This window comes from Symphalangus syndactylus, chromosome X, assembly GCF_028878055.3.
Source record: "Symphalangus syndactylus isolate Jambi chromosome X, NHGRI_mSymSyn1-v2.1_pri, whole genome shotgun sequence".
In the NCBI taxonomy this organism is placed as follows: Eukaryota; Metazoa; Chordata; class Mammalia; order Primates; family Hylobatidae; genus Symphalangus; species Symphalangus syndactylus.
The window spans coordinates 45,290,717-45,308,007 of NC_072447.2; the positions used below are offsets into that span (position 1 = coordinate 45,290,717).

General features: G+C 39.6%; 1 protein-coding gene across 9 annotated transcripts in view; it reads right to left on the reverse strand.

Moving 5' to 3' along the window:
- The window catches only part of DMD (dystrophin), a 2,284,432-nt gene that overhangs the window by 89,029 nt on the left and 2,178,112 nt on the right, over nucleotides 1–17,291 (reverse strand). For all 9 annotated transcript variants that reach the window (XM_063634262.1, XM_063634265.1, XM_063634264.1 and 6 more), the window contains 2 exons: nucleotides 15,700–15,774; nucleotides 2,309–2,510 (listed from right to left, as the gene is read on the reverse strand). In XM_063634262.1, the coding sequence (XP_063490332.1) occupies nucleotides 2,309–2,510; nucleotides 15,700–15,774 (277 nt within the window). The remainder of the gene's footprint in view (nucleotides 1–2,308; nucleotides 2,511–15,699; nucleotides 15,775–17,291) is intronic.

Sequence of the window (17,291 nt, forward strand, 5' to 3'; positions counted from 1 at the left end):
TACAATATAAATGTTTATCTCTGTAAGAAAAATATCATACTCTATTAAACAACATTCAAATACATGATCTAAAAAATAAACTTATAAATAACCTGCTGCTTTATAAATGTTTTAATATGGATTGCTTTTATTTCACTTTGCATATAGAAAACTGAAATAAAGCATTCCACATAACAAATTTATTAATAAGCTAATTTTATCCATGGGGAAAAAAAAGGAAAAACAAGAATGAAAAGTTTTCCATTTTGTAGAAAATGTCTTTCAAGACATGGAATCAATGTAAATGCCCATCAATGACAAATTAGATAAAGAAAATATGGTACATATACACCATGGAATACCATGCAGCTATAAAAAAGAATGAGATCATGTCTTTTGAACACGGATTAGCTGGAGGCTATTATCCTTAGCAAACTAATGCAGAAACAGAAAAGTAAATACTGCATGTTCTCACTTATAAGTGGAAGCTTAATGATGAGAACTCGCGAACACAAAGAAGGGAACAACAGATACTGGGGTCTTGAGGGTGGAGGGTGGGAGGAGGGAGAGGAGCAGAAAAGACAACTATTGGGTACTGCACTTAACCCATTTATGCTGGAGGTTGCAAATTACTTTTTGTGAAAATCAGACCTTGGTGATGACCTTGAGCATTAGGATATGAATAATTCCCACAAGCTTAGTGTTCCAATAATGGAACACCAGGCATAAATGGGTTAATACCTGAGTGATGAAATAATCTGTACAACAAACCCCCGTGACACGAGTTTACCTATGTAACAGACCTTCACATAATACCCCAAAACCTAAAATTAAAGTTAAAAAATGTCTTTCAGTAGTTTTTTGGCTTCTTATTTTATTATAGAAAGCTACTGGCCCTTAGATATTGGTAAAAAGAAAAAGGAGAAAATATTTTAGAATAATTCGCCCATTAGCACTTCAAAATCACAAAGGATAGGTCCCAACTGTGGTTATTTTCGGTGAACAATATGCTCAACTTTCAGCTACTACAATTTATTAAATCCCTCAGTCAAAAAGAAAGCCTGGGCACTAATGGACTAACCAAATTCCTATCATCGGAAAATTTTCTTATCTTTTTCCCTCTTAAGAAGAGGTAGATCAAAATTTAAGAAATCCACTTCATACAGCAACTCAGGCCTTCAAGGAGTTAAAATTGTCACCAAAGAATTTTCAGTCAGGTAGAAGGAAGTTATATATTCAGAATGCATTCACATGTCATCTGCAAAGAAAACAGTGCCAAAATATATTTGAGGGGCAACCGGAATACAAACTCTTATCAAAACTAATGTAAATGTAGTTCACAATTGAAATCCGACATGTTCAAGGACTTGGTAGATAACTATGATGAATGTAATAGTCAGGTGGTCCTGAAATTTTAAAAAGCAATACCTTATCGAAATAAGAAAGAAAAAAGGTATAAATTTTAGTTAAAAAGGTGGTAGAAGTCTACAACAAAGGTAAAAGGCAAAATAGTTGTTATGCAACTCTTTTCAGAAAACCTTCCCAGATTTCCAAATGGGAATATGTTCTTGATTGGTGAAATGAGGCATGTAATAATTTTGAGATCTAAGAAGAATTTAGGCAAAATTAAGACCAATTCCTTCTGCTCCCTTCTTCAATTGTCTTCATTAAGCTCAAGAAAAGAAAAATAATCAGAACTGGGGATATCTCCCGTGTGCAATCCAAAACAAACAAACAATTGTTCTCTAAGAGAGAGTGATGAATGCAGGCGCTAAACTGAAACTTCATAAAATCTTATTAAAAAACAAAATAAAACGAAAAACGTTCTCAGTTTGAGGAGCTAAGTTTGCTGTATTAAGGGCTTGTTTTCATTTTGTTTGGCCTATCAATTCATAATCCTCTGCAAAAGTGTCCTAAGTATCAGCTAAGACCATTCTGATCTGGAGACAGGTGTGCCAGTATCTCCAGGAGCACAGCCATGGCCGCCAGTGACAGGGAGTCACCCCTGAAGTGCATGGAAGAATTCCAAAATCCATGGGCGAGAAAGGGAAAGAACCAAGGGCTATATGTTGACTCATTCCACTATTTGAAAAAGGAGTATCTCAGGGTTTTGTTTGTTTTCTAATCTGAGAGCAATCTACGTTCTGGCTCTTAACTCCCAGTTTATCAAAATATTTTTCAAGTCATAAATGCAAAAATGATTTATCACAGGAACAGCATTAGGTCCACAGCTTCTAGGGCCCTGTTGTAATGCTAATTACACTGTCACCATTCTGTACGCTAAGCCTCCTGTGACAGAGCCCGGGAAATAAAAACATGCCATACGTACGTATCATAAACATTCAGCAGCCAGTTCAGACACATATCCACGCAGAGAGGGACGTTGACCAAATTGTTGTGCTCTTGCTCCAGGCGGTCATAAATAGTGGTCAAACAATTAATAATCTGCAGGATATCCATGGGCTGGTCATTTTGCTTGAGGTTGTGCTGGTCCAAGGCATCACATGCAGCTGACAGGCTCAAGAGATCCACTGCAAAAACAAATAAAATCACAAATGATTCAAAGAGTAAAACCTTCCTTTCAGTGTCCTTTTTCCTTTGAGAATCCTAGCTAGGACTCTCTCATACCCTTTAATAAACACCAAACGTGAACCACACTCTCTTTGAAAGGTGTTTTATTTTTATGCCTCGACTCTAAGTTGATGAGTTTGATCAGTATTCAGGATCTGAAGTTGTTCTTAAATCTCACTGGCCTTGGGTGAAGATACGGGCAAAGATATAATTCCCATCCTTGGATTACTGGGGAATATCTGAGAGTTAAGGGGACCTATCCTGTTCTACATAAACAGAGTCAATTTTCACCTGAATAAGAAAAAAAATGTTTTAGCAGAAATTTTTAAAGAGATCCGATAATACTTTCTTGTATTAGTATTAGAGAAGATCTGTTAGATTAATCTGTATGGCTAAGGTTGTGTAAACTCTATTTCTAGCTATGCATTTATAATAATTACGTGCTTTTCTCCTTGAAATATCAGTCACCTCAGCATCTCTCTGCTACCCTAATATTAGGTGAAAAAAATACTCTCCACTAAAATTTTCTATAGGCAAACTAAAGTAATTGTATAATCTATCCAGTTTTCAGACCTGAGGCTCGCTTATTTCTCCTTTCACCTTCAAATTGTATTTTATAATACGCTTTCCAAGTCCTCTAAGAACTTTATAAGGCTGAGGGAGGAAAATTCCCTTGATCTGAGGAGGTATTTAATCTTATGCTGGGGACAAATATTTAACAAAAGTGAAACTTCAACCTTGTCCAACATCAGCAACTCACAAGCTTTATTCCCAGGTGTCATGAAAAGATGCATTTCTCTAAAGCCAATTTATTAGCCAAACTAGAAACACAACAACATTGCTTTTATACTACCTTATACGCCTAAGCTCTGGTTGGAATTCTCAGTCCTTTGAGACAAGGAATCAATGCTAATTAAGTAAATCTCTCACGCATCTAGGGGGAAGGGGCAATTCAATTATAAATGTAGTTCACATAAATACAGGTAAATTCCGCTCAGTAAACAGCTTTCCCAGTAATAAAGAAATGCAAACTTAAGGCTCTAGTACATTTTACAAGTTATTTGTGGCCAGTTCTAATTAAATATTAAGAAAAAAAACAAAAATAGTGGTTAATACCTATGTAGGTTTGTGCAAAAATACGTTTGCACCTACATCGCACACATTTTTCTCTTTTAAAAAAAGGAAAACAAAATCCTGGAGTTTCCCCAGAAGCATGAAACAGACATGGTGGTGGAAGCAGGAGTCTGCACTCCTCCCTTGGAAGGGAGGGCCCCTCTGTTTTTGTTCTGAAATACTCTAAAGATAGAGAAATTACCCTTTTCATGGAAGCTGAGACTTTGTTTCAAGTGGGAGGAAGGAAGATAACTTGGGAGACTGATCTGAGGAGTCAAGTGAGAAAAATAATAAAGAATTTTAAAAAGCAATGCAAGGAGGCAGGAGGACGGGAAGACGGGAGGACGTGAGGACGTGAGGAAGGAATGGCTGAAAGAGGACTGCGTGGGAGGCTGCAGAGAGGTCCAGAGACAAAAGACGCAAACTGTTATTCTCTCTCCCTTCTGTGTGCTTGTTTTCCTCAGAAGGCACATACTCAAGTGCACGTAGTAGGAACACTTAGAAACACAGTATACCAGCTCCATTACTGGAAGACAGGAATGGATTTCTTCCAAACACCAATATTCCCAACATGTTTCCTTATATACTGAAGGAAGCTATGGGTGGTTTGAAGTTTTCCAATTATTTTCTTTTTTGTTACTCTGCTTTAGTCATCATAAATATTTTGCCTCTGATCTAGGCATTTAAGAAGTAACTAGTGAGAATTTTTAGAATCACTTTTGTATTAAGAGTCTTATTTAGCCGTGTGATGGAAATGAACAAAGAGAAAAACTGCATGAATTTCATTTTATTGGGCCTGCTCTTATCTCTGTACAGGTGAATGGGTAACACATAGAACAGCAAATGTTCAGTATAAATAGCTTCAGAGGGGAGCAAAGCAATTACTCTGAAATTACAGGAGCAGAAGATGACACAGTTAGGAGACAAATACTGTGCAGTGTGCTCTGCTAAAACTGGATGTGGTTAAATACAAGAACAATTCATCACAGAAGACTGAAGAACACATTTCCCTAAACAAACATGTCAAACAGAATTCAACTTTCATGGAGCTATTTTGAAAAGAATTCTATTTAGGTATACACAATCCATGCTATGGACCTGAAAAGGAGGTGAGAATATCAATAGGGACAATTTAATTGCCATGCATATGCTTTTCAAAATGAGCATCTTAGAGAACACACGTAGACTTTTTGATGAAACATTAAATGTAATGATTAGCTCTTTCTAGGACCCTCAATAAGCAACCAGCAGATACAGTTGTGTGAAATCATTTTTTCCTTAAGCTAGGAATTTCCATTAAATATATATTATATATATATGTGTGTGTGTGTGTGTGTGTGTGTGTGTGTATTCACTAGTAGATATATCTTTAAAGCTATATAAAAACCCAAGTATTCTAATACATCCTCACTTTCTAAATTATGTTTACAGTAGAGGATGCTATAGGCTTTGAAGCCATTGAAGAACAGGGACCACGTGGTGGTACCCTATGCATGAGGGCTATGGGGGTGAGAGAGGGTGGGGACAGGATAAAAATGGCTGACTCTCCAGGATCCTCTTTGCTGTGCAGAAAAAGCAGACGGTGGCGGTTGCGGGGCGGCGAGCAGGCAGGACTTCAGCACAGGGATCCCACTAATGGTTCCTGAGGCTCTGGTTGTGCCTAATCATCTTCTCAACTTTCTATCTTCAAAAGCTAATTCTTTTCCTTTCTATGTATGCCACAGTAGCTAACTCTTGCTATTCCTTTCTATGTAAGACATATTTTTTTTTGTCTTTTACAGAGTGATAGACTCTTAGAAGCCAGAAGGTTGCTTTAAAATCATTTTGCAGGTGAGACAAGTGAGACCAGAGATATGGAGACTTGCTCTGGGTGTTATGGCAGGATATCTAGGTTTTCTGATTTCTCATGGAGGTACATATTGTAAGGGGGAAAAGTGGGTGGCAGAAGGTGTCCTTACTGACTTTACAGAAAAGGAAAACCATTCTGCATTCCATGCTAATGACAACCGTAGGATAAAATAGAAGCACCAAAAAGTTGGTTAGTGGAGAACAAAAAAGTCTCATGGTGCCTATATAACCCCAAGTTCATCCTATAGGTCAACCTGGATATGTTATGTTGACGTATAAATTATTCTGCGATCTAATCAGCACAGAAACAGAAAGAGGTGAGTAATGGTGGAAGAACTGCTATATGTTTGCTGATTTTTCTTGCCCAGGCATGCCATTCTACAGGCAACTTAGGCTTATGGCTGAAGGACCTCCCAAGCAAATCTTTGCACTTCAAGAAAGTCAATGCACTTTGATGTACTTGTCTGTGCAGTAAGGGTTAATTCCAGAGAGGCTAGAGTTGGCACAAGATGCCTTGCTAAAATATCTACACAGTGCAGAGCCCTGGTCAAAGCACTTGCTTTTCAAAGTGACTTACTGTGTTGAAGTGTAGCCATGGGTTGCAGGTTATCACCATTGTTTATTGCTAACAATAACATTGACCATTTTTACCCGAGCACAGTGAGACCAATGGAAGCCACTGAGTTTGAGGCTGGTTCCATAGGAACAATATGCCTAGGTTACCCACGGGATATAAGAAACCCTGGCTGAAACTCCAATTTGTGCTCCCTGGTTTCCAAGGTGTTCTGTGCTCACATCAGTAGTAGCTCCTGTTCCAAGAGAGAAAATGCATCTTGGTGTGGCTCTTGTAGTCAGAGGGCAATTATAGCTTGTACCTGTCCTCTCTGGACCCTATGCTATGAGGCAGGCTGTGGCTGTGACACTTATTCTGGTTTTAATGTTGTGGGTATATTGCATCCTTTTTCTGCAAAGAACTCTAGATTCGTAAGCACTCTCATTTGGTTCCTGTGAGTCCTCTTTAGCAATTGAACCCTGTTTAACTTCCACTGTCAGGGCAGTGAGGGTCAGAAGCAAGATTGTTTAGAACACCTCTAACTCATTCTTAGCTAAAAGTATGACTGAGGCATTATTTAGAAAGAAAAAAAGATGATTCTGATAAAAGGAATGAAAAAGAACCTTTGAAGTTGCTCAACAAGCTACGCTTGGTTGAAAGTAACACAGGCTTTGAAATTGGTTACTGATGATATAACTTTCCAGTGGAATCTGGAAGTGAGAGAACTTGAACCTAAGGAGCTAACAAAATGGATTAGGAGGCAATTGCAAACTGATGGCAAGGCTGCTAAAAAAAATCCAATTCCTTGGCTGGGTTGGCAAAAGCTAATGTAAGTTCAGAATTTCTTTCCACTGGGCTTCACCCTCTCTGGCCTGCAGGTGGAGTCCCAACCAAAAAGCCGAAGCAACTATCATTTTTGAGAAATGGGCTACACCTGTGAGACCAATTACAATTAAAAAGATAATTCAAGTGGGGCACTTACAGGTACTCCCTATGTCACTACAGTTTTCTTTTTTGATGCCAGACCTAGTAGTCCCTGAACTGGGGCTACAATTAAGAGTTTCAAAGGCTGGTAATATTCCAAAATAAGATACTATGGCTATTAGTTGGTACTTAAGCACAAGAATTCCACAAGGATCAATGGAATGGATTACTCTTTCCTTGTGCCTTGCCTAATTGAAGCTATCACACAACCCCATCATAGGTTGAAAATATCTTAAGTCACAAATGCATTTGATACACCTAAGTGAAACTCACAGCTTAGCCTAGCCTACCTTCCATGTGCTCCCAACACTTACATCAGCCTACAGCTGGGCAAAATTGTCTAGCAACGCCTTACACAGTAAAGTGTCAGTTGTTTAGCCTCGTGATCTTGTGGCTGACTGGGAGCTGAGGTTCAGTGCTGCTGCCCAGCAAGGGGAGAGAGTATCATACCACATATTACTAGCCTGGGAAAAGATCAAAATTCAAATCTAGAAGTACAGTTTCTATTGAATGCATATCACTTTGCACAAAAAATTGTTAAGTTGAAACTTCACAAGTTGGGGACTGTCTGCATCGTGTGTCTGTGTGTGTGTAGCTGGGGAAGAGGTTTGGCTTAAAATTAATGATAAAAGGAAAAAGGTGAGATTGTTGCAAGGGGAAGGAAACCACCAAAGATACTTTTTTCTTTTTTTTTTGAGATGGAGTCTTGCTCTGTCACCCAGGCTGGAGTACAGTGGCACGATCTCAGCTCACTGCAAGCTCTGCCTCCCAGGTTCATGCCATTCTCGTGCCTCAGACTCCCGAGTAGCTGGGAGTACAGTTGCTCGCCACCACGCCTGGCTAATTTTTTGTATTTTTAGTAGAGATGGGGTTTCACTGTGTTAGCCAGGATGGTCTCGAACTCCTGACCTCGGGATCTGCCTGCCTCGGCCTCCTAAAGTGCTGGGATCACAGGCGTGAGCCACCGAGCCCAGCCGATACTTTTTTTTTTTTAAAAGGGAAAACCTAATATAATGTTGCTGCCTAGGGAGAGGTTTAAAATAAGAGAATAGTATGCTCCCTTAGCTTAGACTCGGATGCCTCTTGGGGTGGAGGACTCTGCTAAAACCTCCTCCTCCTTGAAGGAGCCAAGATGTGAGTGGGAGAGTCAGCCAACCTATCCAACACACTGGATAATGAGATGGGAGTTCTAACTGTGACTACAACACCATGGAGCAATGTTAATGTGGCTTTTGGTTAGTATTCGTTAATGTCTTTTGGTTCTTCTTTCACAGGACATATCTGTTCTTAATCATCTGTGTCAGGAAATACCCTGAGGGAATATTTACCCAGTCAAATCTGAAGAACAATGATTTATAACAATCTCAATGAACATTGTGTGGTCATTAATTGTGATGATGAAGGTTTAACAAAGGTATTGGGCATGTGATAGAAGGCTTACGTGCTGTATGTTTCATCTGTCATAACATTATGTGTTTTAAAAAATAGCTATTTGCCCAATTACTCCGTGTGGAAAGCCATTAGTGGGTGGAGGGACAATTGGGACAGCTTGAATCAGTGACAGATATTTAAGTTGAATTTGGTGGGCCTACTTTCCTGAGACTGAAAAGCTAGAAATTTGATATGGATGGCTACAGAAATTTCTGTGACATACCCAAACCAAAATCCTTTTAGGAGTGACTACTATTCATATGATTTTAGCCTAGTCACATTTTTGTGTCTCATGTGTATTTCCCATTAAAGATGTTATTTCTCAATGGCAACATGTCTGGTGGACCAAAGGGCATGAATCCACTTGAAATAAAAGAAACGGGAGAATTAGGAACTGGGCTAGAGATACCTGGCCAGGTAGAATTTGCTTTGAATGAGAAATGATAAACTGATGAAAAAGACTTCCTAGTGCAAGAAGGGCACTTCAAGGGCATGCAATTCCAGGAGGAAGGATAGGGATGGCAAGCTGCCAAGGTTGATAGCTGGAGAATGGAACCAATAATTACTAGAAAACGGAACCTACTAGGTGTTCTTTAACCTCTTTAGCATCAAGACTGAGAGAAAACCATTCTTTCCCTAGTGGGTAACAGCTAAACAAGATTACAGTATTTCCCCTGGGAGATAGATGGGTCATGTTATGAGACCTCTCTTGGGCACTAGTATCTGTCAAACCATATAAACTGAGAAAATTAGTTTGGCTATGTCCTCAAGATGTCTTAAATTCAGAACTAACAGAGACATGGCCTCTAACCTATGTGAAAAATAATACATGGTATATAGAAAAGGTAGATTTTTGTAGGAGAGTGGCAAAATAATTACACTGGCCTCTCGAGACCCCCTTGCTGTGGAGGCAGCCTGTGGCTGTGGATCCATATCCTGACAGTAACGCTGTTGTAATGTAGCCTTTTCCGGCAATAGAGCATGCATTTGTAAGCTATGTTATTGTGGGTCCTGAGAGTCTTCTTTAGCAACTGAAGCCTGTCTAATGTCACCCTTAGTGCACTATCAAAAGGTGAGGTGCATTTACAGAGGAGGCGGTGCATTTTTCACCTGGTTTGTCATGGTGAGGGCGAGTCCAGAAACTGTGACTATTCACCCAACTCCAGCCTGTACCAGATCTCTATAATGTGTGCTTTAGTTGCTGAATAGAGGCAAATTGTTCTCTTATTGTTTGCAGAACACTTATCAACTGCAGTATATTTAGCCCTATGGTTTGGGCTCTCTCCAACCCACCACACATTAATAAACTAAATACACTTGCTTTGTTAAGTGCGTTTTTATTTCTGCTCTTACAAGTTGGCTATCCTTTTAATTTTAGAAGCCACACACCTATGGAATGTCATCAGAACTACAAAGGGAGAAAGAAAATGCTTAAATTACCTTCTTCATAACTTTCAATGTAGTATCAGCTATATGAAACAGTTTATAAATCCTTCTTACCAAGATTTTATCTTCGTTCCCGCTTTTCTATCAAGTTTAATTTTCATTCACAATGTATTGAGAGGCATTAAGGAGTCATGCAACACTTAACTGATTACAAACTGGGGACATTATAGGCCAACGGTGATGCTCTCCACTTAAATAGTGAATTCTCTATAGTGGATACAATTGTGTTATTTGGCTTTCTGCAATATGGAAACATTGACAGGGAAGTGAAAAAAAAAATAAGCTCAAGTGCTTAATAGAGGTGGAAGTGCATATTTCCAAGGCATCTGTAATTCAAACTCTTCATTGGCATCCGGAAATCACTGAGATAACATCATTAATTTTCCTTACAGTTAGAGTTGGTAGAAGCGGCCTTTGGTAAGGAAAGCTAGCCAGGGCAAGTTTTATTTGCCTGTGCCGCAGACAATAGCTCTTTATCATGGCTTTGCAGGCTTAGAAATGACAAAAGCCTGGGAGCTAAATCTAAGCAAATATAAAATTAAGAGAAAATTCTTAAATCATATATTGAAAGTAAGTAACGTGACCACACATATGTTCAATAAAAGGATGGGGTGAACTCTTCATTCTAAAGTCTTACTATATATGGCACCCTCCTAGCATTAATGAGAATTCAATACTTAATTTAGATAAATGCACCTTAATTTTGGCATACTTGAACTTTTTTCACATATTAGAAAAGCCACGCTCAGAAAGGAAATGCAGAGAATTTCAAATTGATTTAAAAGTGAAAATTTAAAGAAATTATTCTACATTCGGAGCTTACCTTTATTACAAGGTTATCACCTCAAATGGACAAAATTTTGTATATTACTAAATTCCCCCATTTCCCCAATGTTTATCGGAAATTGTAAGTTGAAATGACAGACAATAAAACACATACGTGAATGGAATTATTTTTTGAACAGGAAAATCGAATAATGCCTAAATCCAGGGTGAAAATGGACATTACAGAAAGGAACAGTCATTATAAGGTTTTCCATCTGATCTATTTCTGTTTTTTTTTTTTCATAGTATAAACTGGAATAACTGGTTATCTTTTGAACTTTTAGGATCTCACAGGAATATTCTATAGCACTTCATAATAACCAGTGCCTAATTACTCCTTTATTAAAGGAAAGTAGTAGCTCTGGGATGGGGCAGGGGCAGGAGAAGAAAAAGAGGCAAGAAAACTTTCTCTATTCAGCCCCCTGACTTGATCCCATCCCAAACTACATTTTCCCAGCTATGATGTATTAACAGGTCCTAAGGAAATCCTCGACCTGGAAAGCCCTTTAAACACCAGTTAAACTTGGCAGCTATATAGCTGAAAAATGATAACTTCAGGCTATAAGGAAATGGAAGCCTTGGTTTACTTTCATTCATGCATTCATTTCATGAAAACATATTGAACCATGCTGTGTGCCAGGTTTTGTGCTAAGCATTGGGGATACCAAGATGAAGGGAAAAAGCCTAGTCTCTCTTTCCAAATAATTCCACTTCTAAGGCATTTCTTCTCTCTCTCTGTGTAAGAACCATATGCCAAATGACTCCTTGACTATCTTATTGCTAGCCTCTGCAGATCCTCCGGTTGAACCCCTTTATTTCTGAAGACCTGGCAGCCAGGGTTCACGGTCCTTCTCTTTTGCCCAGTTCTCGCTCCAATTCTGCATGATTTCAACATTGGCATGGGGGAATCATGCATCACTCTAGCCTCTCAGTTCCTTAACTTGCTATTTCACCTCCATGGAAATTCACATCCACTCTACCTCTGCCACCCACTCAAATGGCTATATCCTACATCTAATCACCTGAAACTGTTCCACCTTCAAAATAATGTTCATCTATGATTCTCTCTGACCACAACTTCTTGACCTTCAGTTCCTTTACTACTTCTTCCCCTACCTCCCTGAAGAGTTAGCATTTTCATCCCTCTACCTCCGAATTACCAGTTTCCATATGCGTTCACAGCTTCCCCTACCCAACAGGGACTTGTCAGTAACATTTTAATCACTCTTTTGCCCAAATCCTCACTTCTCTCGCCCAGCTGTTCTCTGCCTACCCCAGGACAGAAGCATCTGGCTCCTAACTGCTAAGTGTGCCTGGGGAAATACCACAACCCTGCAGATTGGTGCTACCGTGAAACACTCAGCCGCCTCTGGGTTCACACAGCTGGTTTTCAACTCTGCCCCTTCTCTTATTCTCCACAAAGATAAGCCCAACTTCATCATCTCCTGCTGTTAACTGCATTGCAAAGACTCTCCTCTCCATACAAAAAATGGAAGCCTTTATAGTAAGACATCCTTCACCTTGCTGCTACCTGGTTTCTTAGTTACCTGGACCCGCCCAGATCCTTCCCTCTACCCCACCCATTACAGTGGAAGAGAGGTAGCTCTTCCCTCCCTTGGGCTCTGGATTACCTGCCCATATTCTCTGAGAACTCACATTATCTATCATCTCCTCTTGGGCCAATAATTGTAATCTCACCCTGTCTTCTCATACTCATATACATTCCCATGAATACTATATTTTTGGCCTGCATTTGATTGAAAAAAATCCACATAAGTTGACCCAAGCAGTTCAAACCCATGTTGTTCAAGGATCAATGTATACACACACACACACACACATTTATATACACATATTGTGCCACATAATGACATTTCAGTCAACAATGGACTGCCTATATGACAGCGAGCCCATGAGATTACACTGTATTTTTACTCTATCTTTTCTATGTTTAAATACGTTTCGCTACACAATACTTACTATTGTGTTACGACTGCCTACAGTATTCAGAACAGTCACGTGCTGTACAGGTGTATAGCCTAGGAGCAATAGGCTATCCCATACAGCCTAGGTGTGTACTAGGCTATACCATCTAGGTTTGTGTAGTACTCTCCTATACTGACATAACAACAAAATTGCCTAACAACACATTTCTTAGAACATATTCCCATTGTGAAGCAACACGTGACTGTACATACATTTCCATTAACTCCTCAGCCCCCTCCAACTAGCTAGCACCCCACTCTTCTCCCCTTCATAAGTAAATTTCTCCAAGAATCACTCATACCTTCTTCTAATTCTCCACTTTTGGTTCACTTTTGAACATCCCAGCAACATCTGACCCTGGTAACGGGTTCTTTCTTTCTTCCCATGGAGTATGTGGCATCATAACCTCTTGGAATTTTCCTTCTTTCCTGCTGGCCATTCCTTTGCAGTCCCTTCTGTAGGTTGCTTATCCTGTGTCCTAAATAACTTCCCTTCTCACTCTACACTTTCCTGGAGCTATCCAATCCTCTCCACGGTTACAAGCAGCACCTACGGGCTCATGATCCCTAAACACTGTTTGTATATTTCTCCTGAGCACCACAGCTCCGTGTCTAACCTTACCAGAAAAGTCCCGCATTCACCTGATATTCCAAGCCAAGCACCTAAGTGTCTTCCTGGACGGACTCCCTTTCACCCACCATATCAAGCTTGTCCAACCTGTGGCCCGTGGGCCACATGCGGCCCAGGATGGCTTTGAATGAGGCCCAAATGAATTCGTAAACTTTCCTAAAACATTCTGAGATTTTTTTTTTTTTTAGCTCATCAGCTACCATTAGCGTTAGTGTATTTTATGCGTGGTCCACGACAATTCTTCTTCCACTGTGGCCCAGAGAAGCCAAAAGATTGGACATCCCTGCACCACATCAAATGAATCACTGAGGCCTGTCAAATCCACTTCCTAAATATTTCTAAATTCTCTCCACTTATCTCCATTACTACTCTGCTAATTCAAGCCACCACATTGCTGGCTTAGATTACTGCAACAGGTTTTTCTCCTGTCACTCCCACAGCGCACCAATCCATACTCTGTTCCACAGCAAGAATCATCTTTCCAAGCGACAATCTGATTATGTCACCCCCAGGCCAAATCCTCTCACCTCTAAATTCCTTAACTTGGGTTTTAAAAACCTTGCACAATCCGCTTCCTGCTTCTCTCTCCAGCCTACTATTTCACCACAGATCTTTCCCCTGGAATTCTGTGCTTTAGCCATACTGACATATTTTCAGTTCCTGAATGTGTCATGCTTTCTCTGGGCCCTTCAGCACATGCTCTTCTTTCTGACTAGAACGCTCTTCCTAGAGAGAGAGCTGCTTACTCTTCCAGACTTACCTAGCTTAGATATCACCTCTTCAAACAAACATTCTTTGAATCTCATTCCACACAGTTAGCTGTTCACATAGTACCCCATTGTCCCATTGTTGCACAACTAAATATATGACATTGAAATGGTCTTGGAAATAGAGACAAGATCACTTTATTTTTTTTTAACCAACTATAGACATTCTTAATACATTATACATATATTTGCTTACGTCTACAAATTTTATGAACATCCTGGTTATCCCTTGTTAGACTGTAAGTTCCATCAGAGTAGAAACTGTGCCTGTTGGGCCGGGCGCAGTGGCTCACGCCTGTAATCCCAGCACTTTGGGAGGCTGAGGCGGGTGAATCACCTGAGGTCAGGAGTTCGAGACCAGCCTGACCAACATGGTGAAACCCCGTCTCTACTAAAAAATACAAAAATTAGGCCAGGCGTGGTGGCTCATGCCTGTAATCCCAGCATTTTGGGAAGCCAAGGAGGGCGGATCACAAGGTCAGGAGATTGAGACCATCCTGGCTAACACGGTGAAACCCCATCTCTACTAAAATTACAAAAACAAAATTAGCCAGGCGTGGTGGTGGGCGCCTGTAGTCCCAGCTACTCCGGAGGCTGAGGCAGGAGAATGGCGTGATGAACCCGGGAGGCGGAGTCTGCAGTGAGCCTAGATGGCGCCACTGCACTCCAGCCAGGGTGACAGAGCGAGACTCCGTCTCAAAAAAAAAAAAAAAAAAAAAAAAAAAAAAAAAAAAAAAAAAAAAAAAAAAAAAACAAACAAACAAACAAACAAAAAACAAAAATTAGCCGAGCATGGTGGTGCATGACTGTAATCCCAGCTACCTGGGAGGCTGATGCAGGAGAATCGCGTGAACCTGGAGGTAGAGGTTGCAGTGAGCCCAGATCGCGCCACCCCACTGCACTCCAGCCTGGGCAATAGAGCAAGGCTCCATCTCAAAAAAAAAAAAAAGAAAAAGAAACTGTGCCTGTTTCATGGGCATGTCATCAATGCACACAGACCCTCAGACAATAGTAGAGTTATACATAAACTATTTGATGACATGATAGAGCTGTGTAACACTTCAGGATTTTTCCACAGATGTATGATAAAAAAGGAGGAAAGCAATTCTGTCATTTTTCCTCTACCACTTCATTCATCTGCACGTTAGCATTCAAGCTAATAAACCACACATGTCTATGAACTTTGGTGTAGATCAGATAGTCATAGTCTTCTAATACTAAGTACATTTTGTAAAAAGAAAAAAAAAACAAAGGTAGAACAAGGATAGTGCAAGTTTCACAAAGGTAATTATGGATGCCAATGCCAGTAGTTGGAAAATAAAAATTCTCAATATCTTAACTCAACATCAGTAGCTGAGGAATGGTGACAGGAATGATTCTAAAAATAAAACAAAACATTCTAGGCAAACTCTAGGCCAAGGATACATTAAAGAATGAATTATACGTTGCAACAGGAATTGTGACAGCTGTTTCTCCCCTCTCTAAGTAAAAATGTATCCAACCTACTTTTTATTCTAAGCAAAGACATAGTAGTATCAAGATCTTCAAGTACTGGCCAACACTTACAGCAAAGGGCCTTCTGCAGTCTTCGGAGTTTCATGGCAGTCCTATAAGCTGAGAATCTGACATTATTCAGGTCAGCTGAAAAGAGGGAAAACAAAGATCATTTGTTATTCCATCAGAAATAATAGACAACCCCCCCGCCCAGTGATTTGCCAATAACTACAACCACCACGAAAATAGCCTAGAAAACATATTGTGTGTAATGCGCCAAGCTTTCAGAGGTGAAACTTCTGTTAATGTGGGGAAAAGAAAAAATAATTCCTTTTGCCCTTTGACAATCAGGAAGGCTAATTTCTGTGAAGACTACAGTGGTATAGCCTGAAGGGCATTCATGTAGTCCTGTTCCCAAGAGCAAAGAGATGGACAGGCATTATTTTTTTCTAGAAAGTAATCTGGATCTACTGTAGTGAATCTTTTCTGCACAAGATTAAAGAGAACAAGAAATACATTATTTAAATAGCTATAAGACCTTAAACAGTCAAGTGGCAATATAACATTTTTTCTGACTGTAGAAGTTATACATGCTCACTTTGGCTAACTTAGACATTTAATATATACATATATAATCAAATAAATCATCCACAAGCCCATAAATTCAAAAACAGGCACAATTGGCTGGATTCAGTGGCTCATGCCTGTAATCCCAATGCTTTGAGTGGCCAAGGTGGGAGGACTGCTTGAGGCCAGGAGCTTAAGACCAGCTTGGGCAACATAGTGAGATCCCATCTCTACAAAAAAAGTTTATATAAATCTTTTAAACAGGCACTGTTAACATTTTGAGTATTTTTTATCCAACATATGTGTCTATGTGTGTGATAGGTATTTAAAAACATAATTAGGAATAAAATAAACATTTGGCTCTATATTCTAAGGTACAATCATTCTAATGTTCAGCACAGAATAACAACAATGTATGTTAGTGTGGTTTCTGCAGTCACCGGTCTATCAAGCCCTGAGACTCACGTCACCTAGCAGGAAGCTATATTTAGATGATGTGCTTACTCAAGTCTGCACAAGCCTTGATAGACACTGGGCTACATTTATTTCAGGAACTCAGCTCCAAAAAGCTCCTTGAAGACAAGAACTCTGTCACCTACTTCTGTCATTTTTCCTAGCAACTTAATATGCAACTGCTCTCTGAAAAAGGTGTTTCAATACAGATCATGGACCGACTGACCAAGTGAATGAATCAATAAACAAAAGAATGAAAGAAAGAAAAAGTACACTGACATACATGACTGCCATAATCAAATGGCACCTACGAAACCAATTCTAACGAGGTGTTAGGAAAGGGCAATAATTCAATCCATATCCAAGTCACTTGGGTCAACATTTTCAGCTTTACGGCCATTGCAGAGACCAAACATAAAAGCCTGAATTTCAACTAGGGGAAAGAAAACAATGTCTGTAATTTAAACTATTCAGCATACGATTTTGTTTAAAAGACTGGAATACCAAATGTTGGTGAGGAATTCTGCTTGTTGGGAATGTACGACAACTTTGGGAAACCAGTTAGGCAGTTTCTTATGAAATTAAACATACATGTATATTATGACCCAAATATTCTTTTCCTGGGTATTTGCACAGAATAAAAA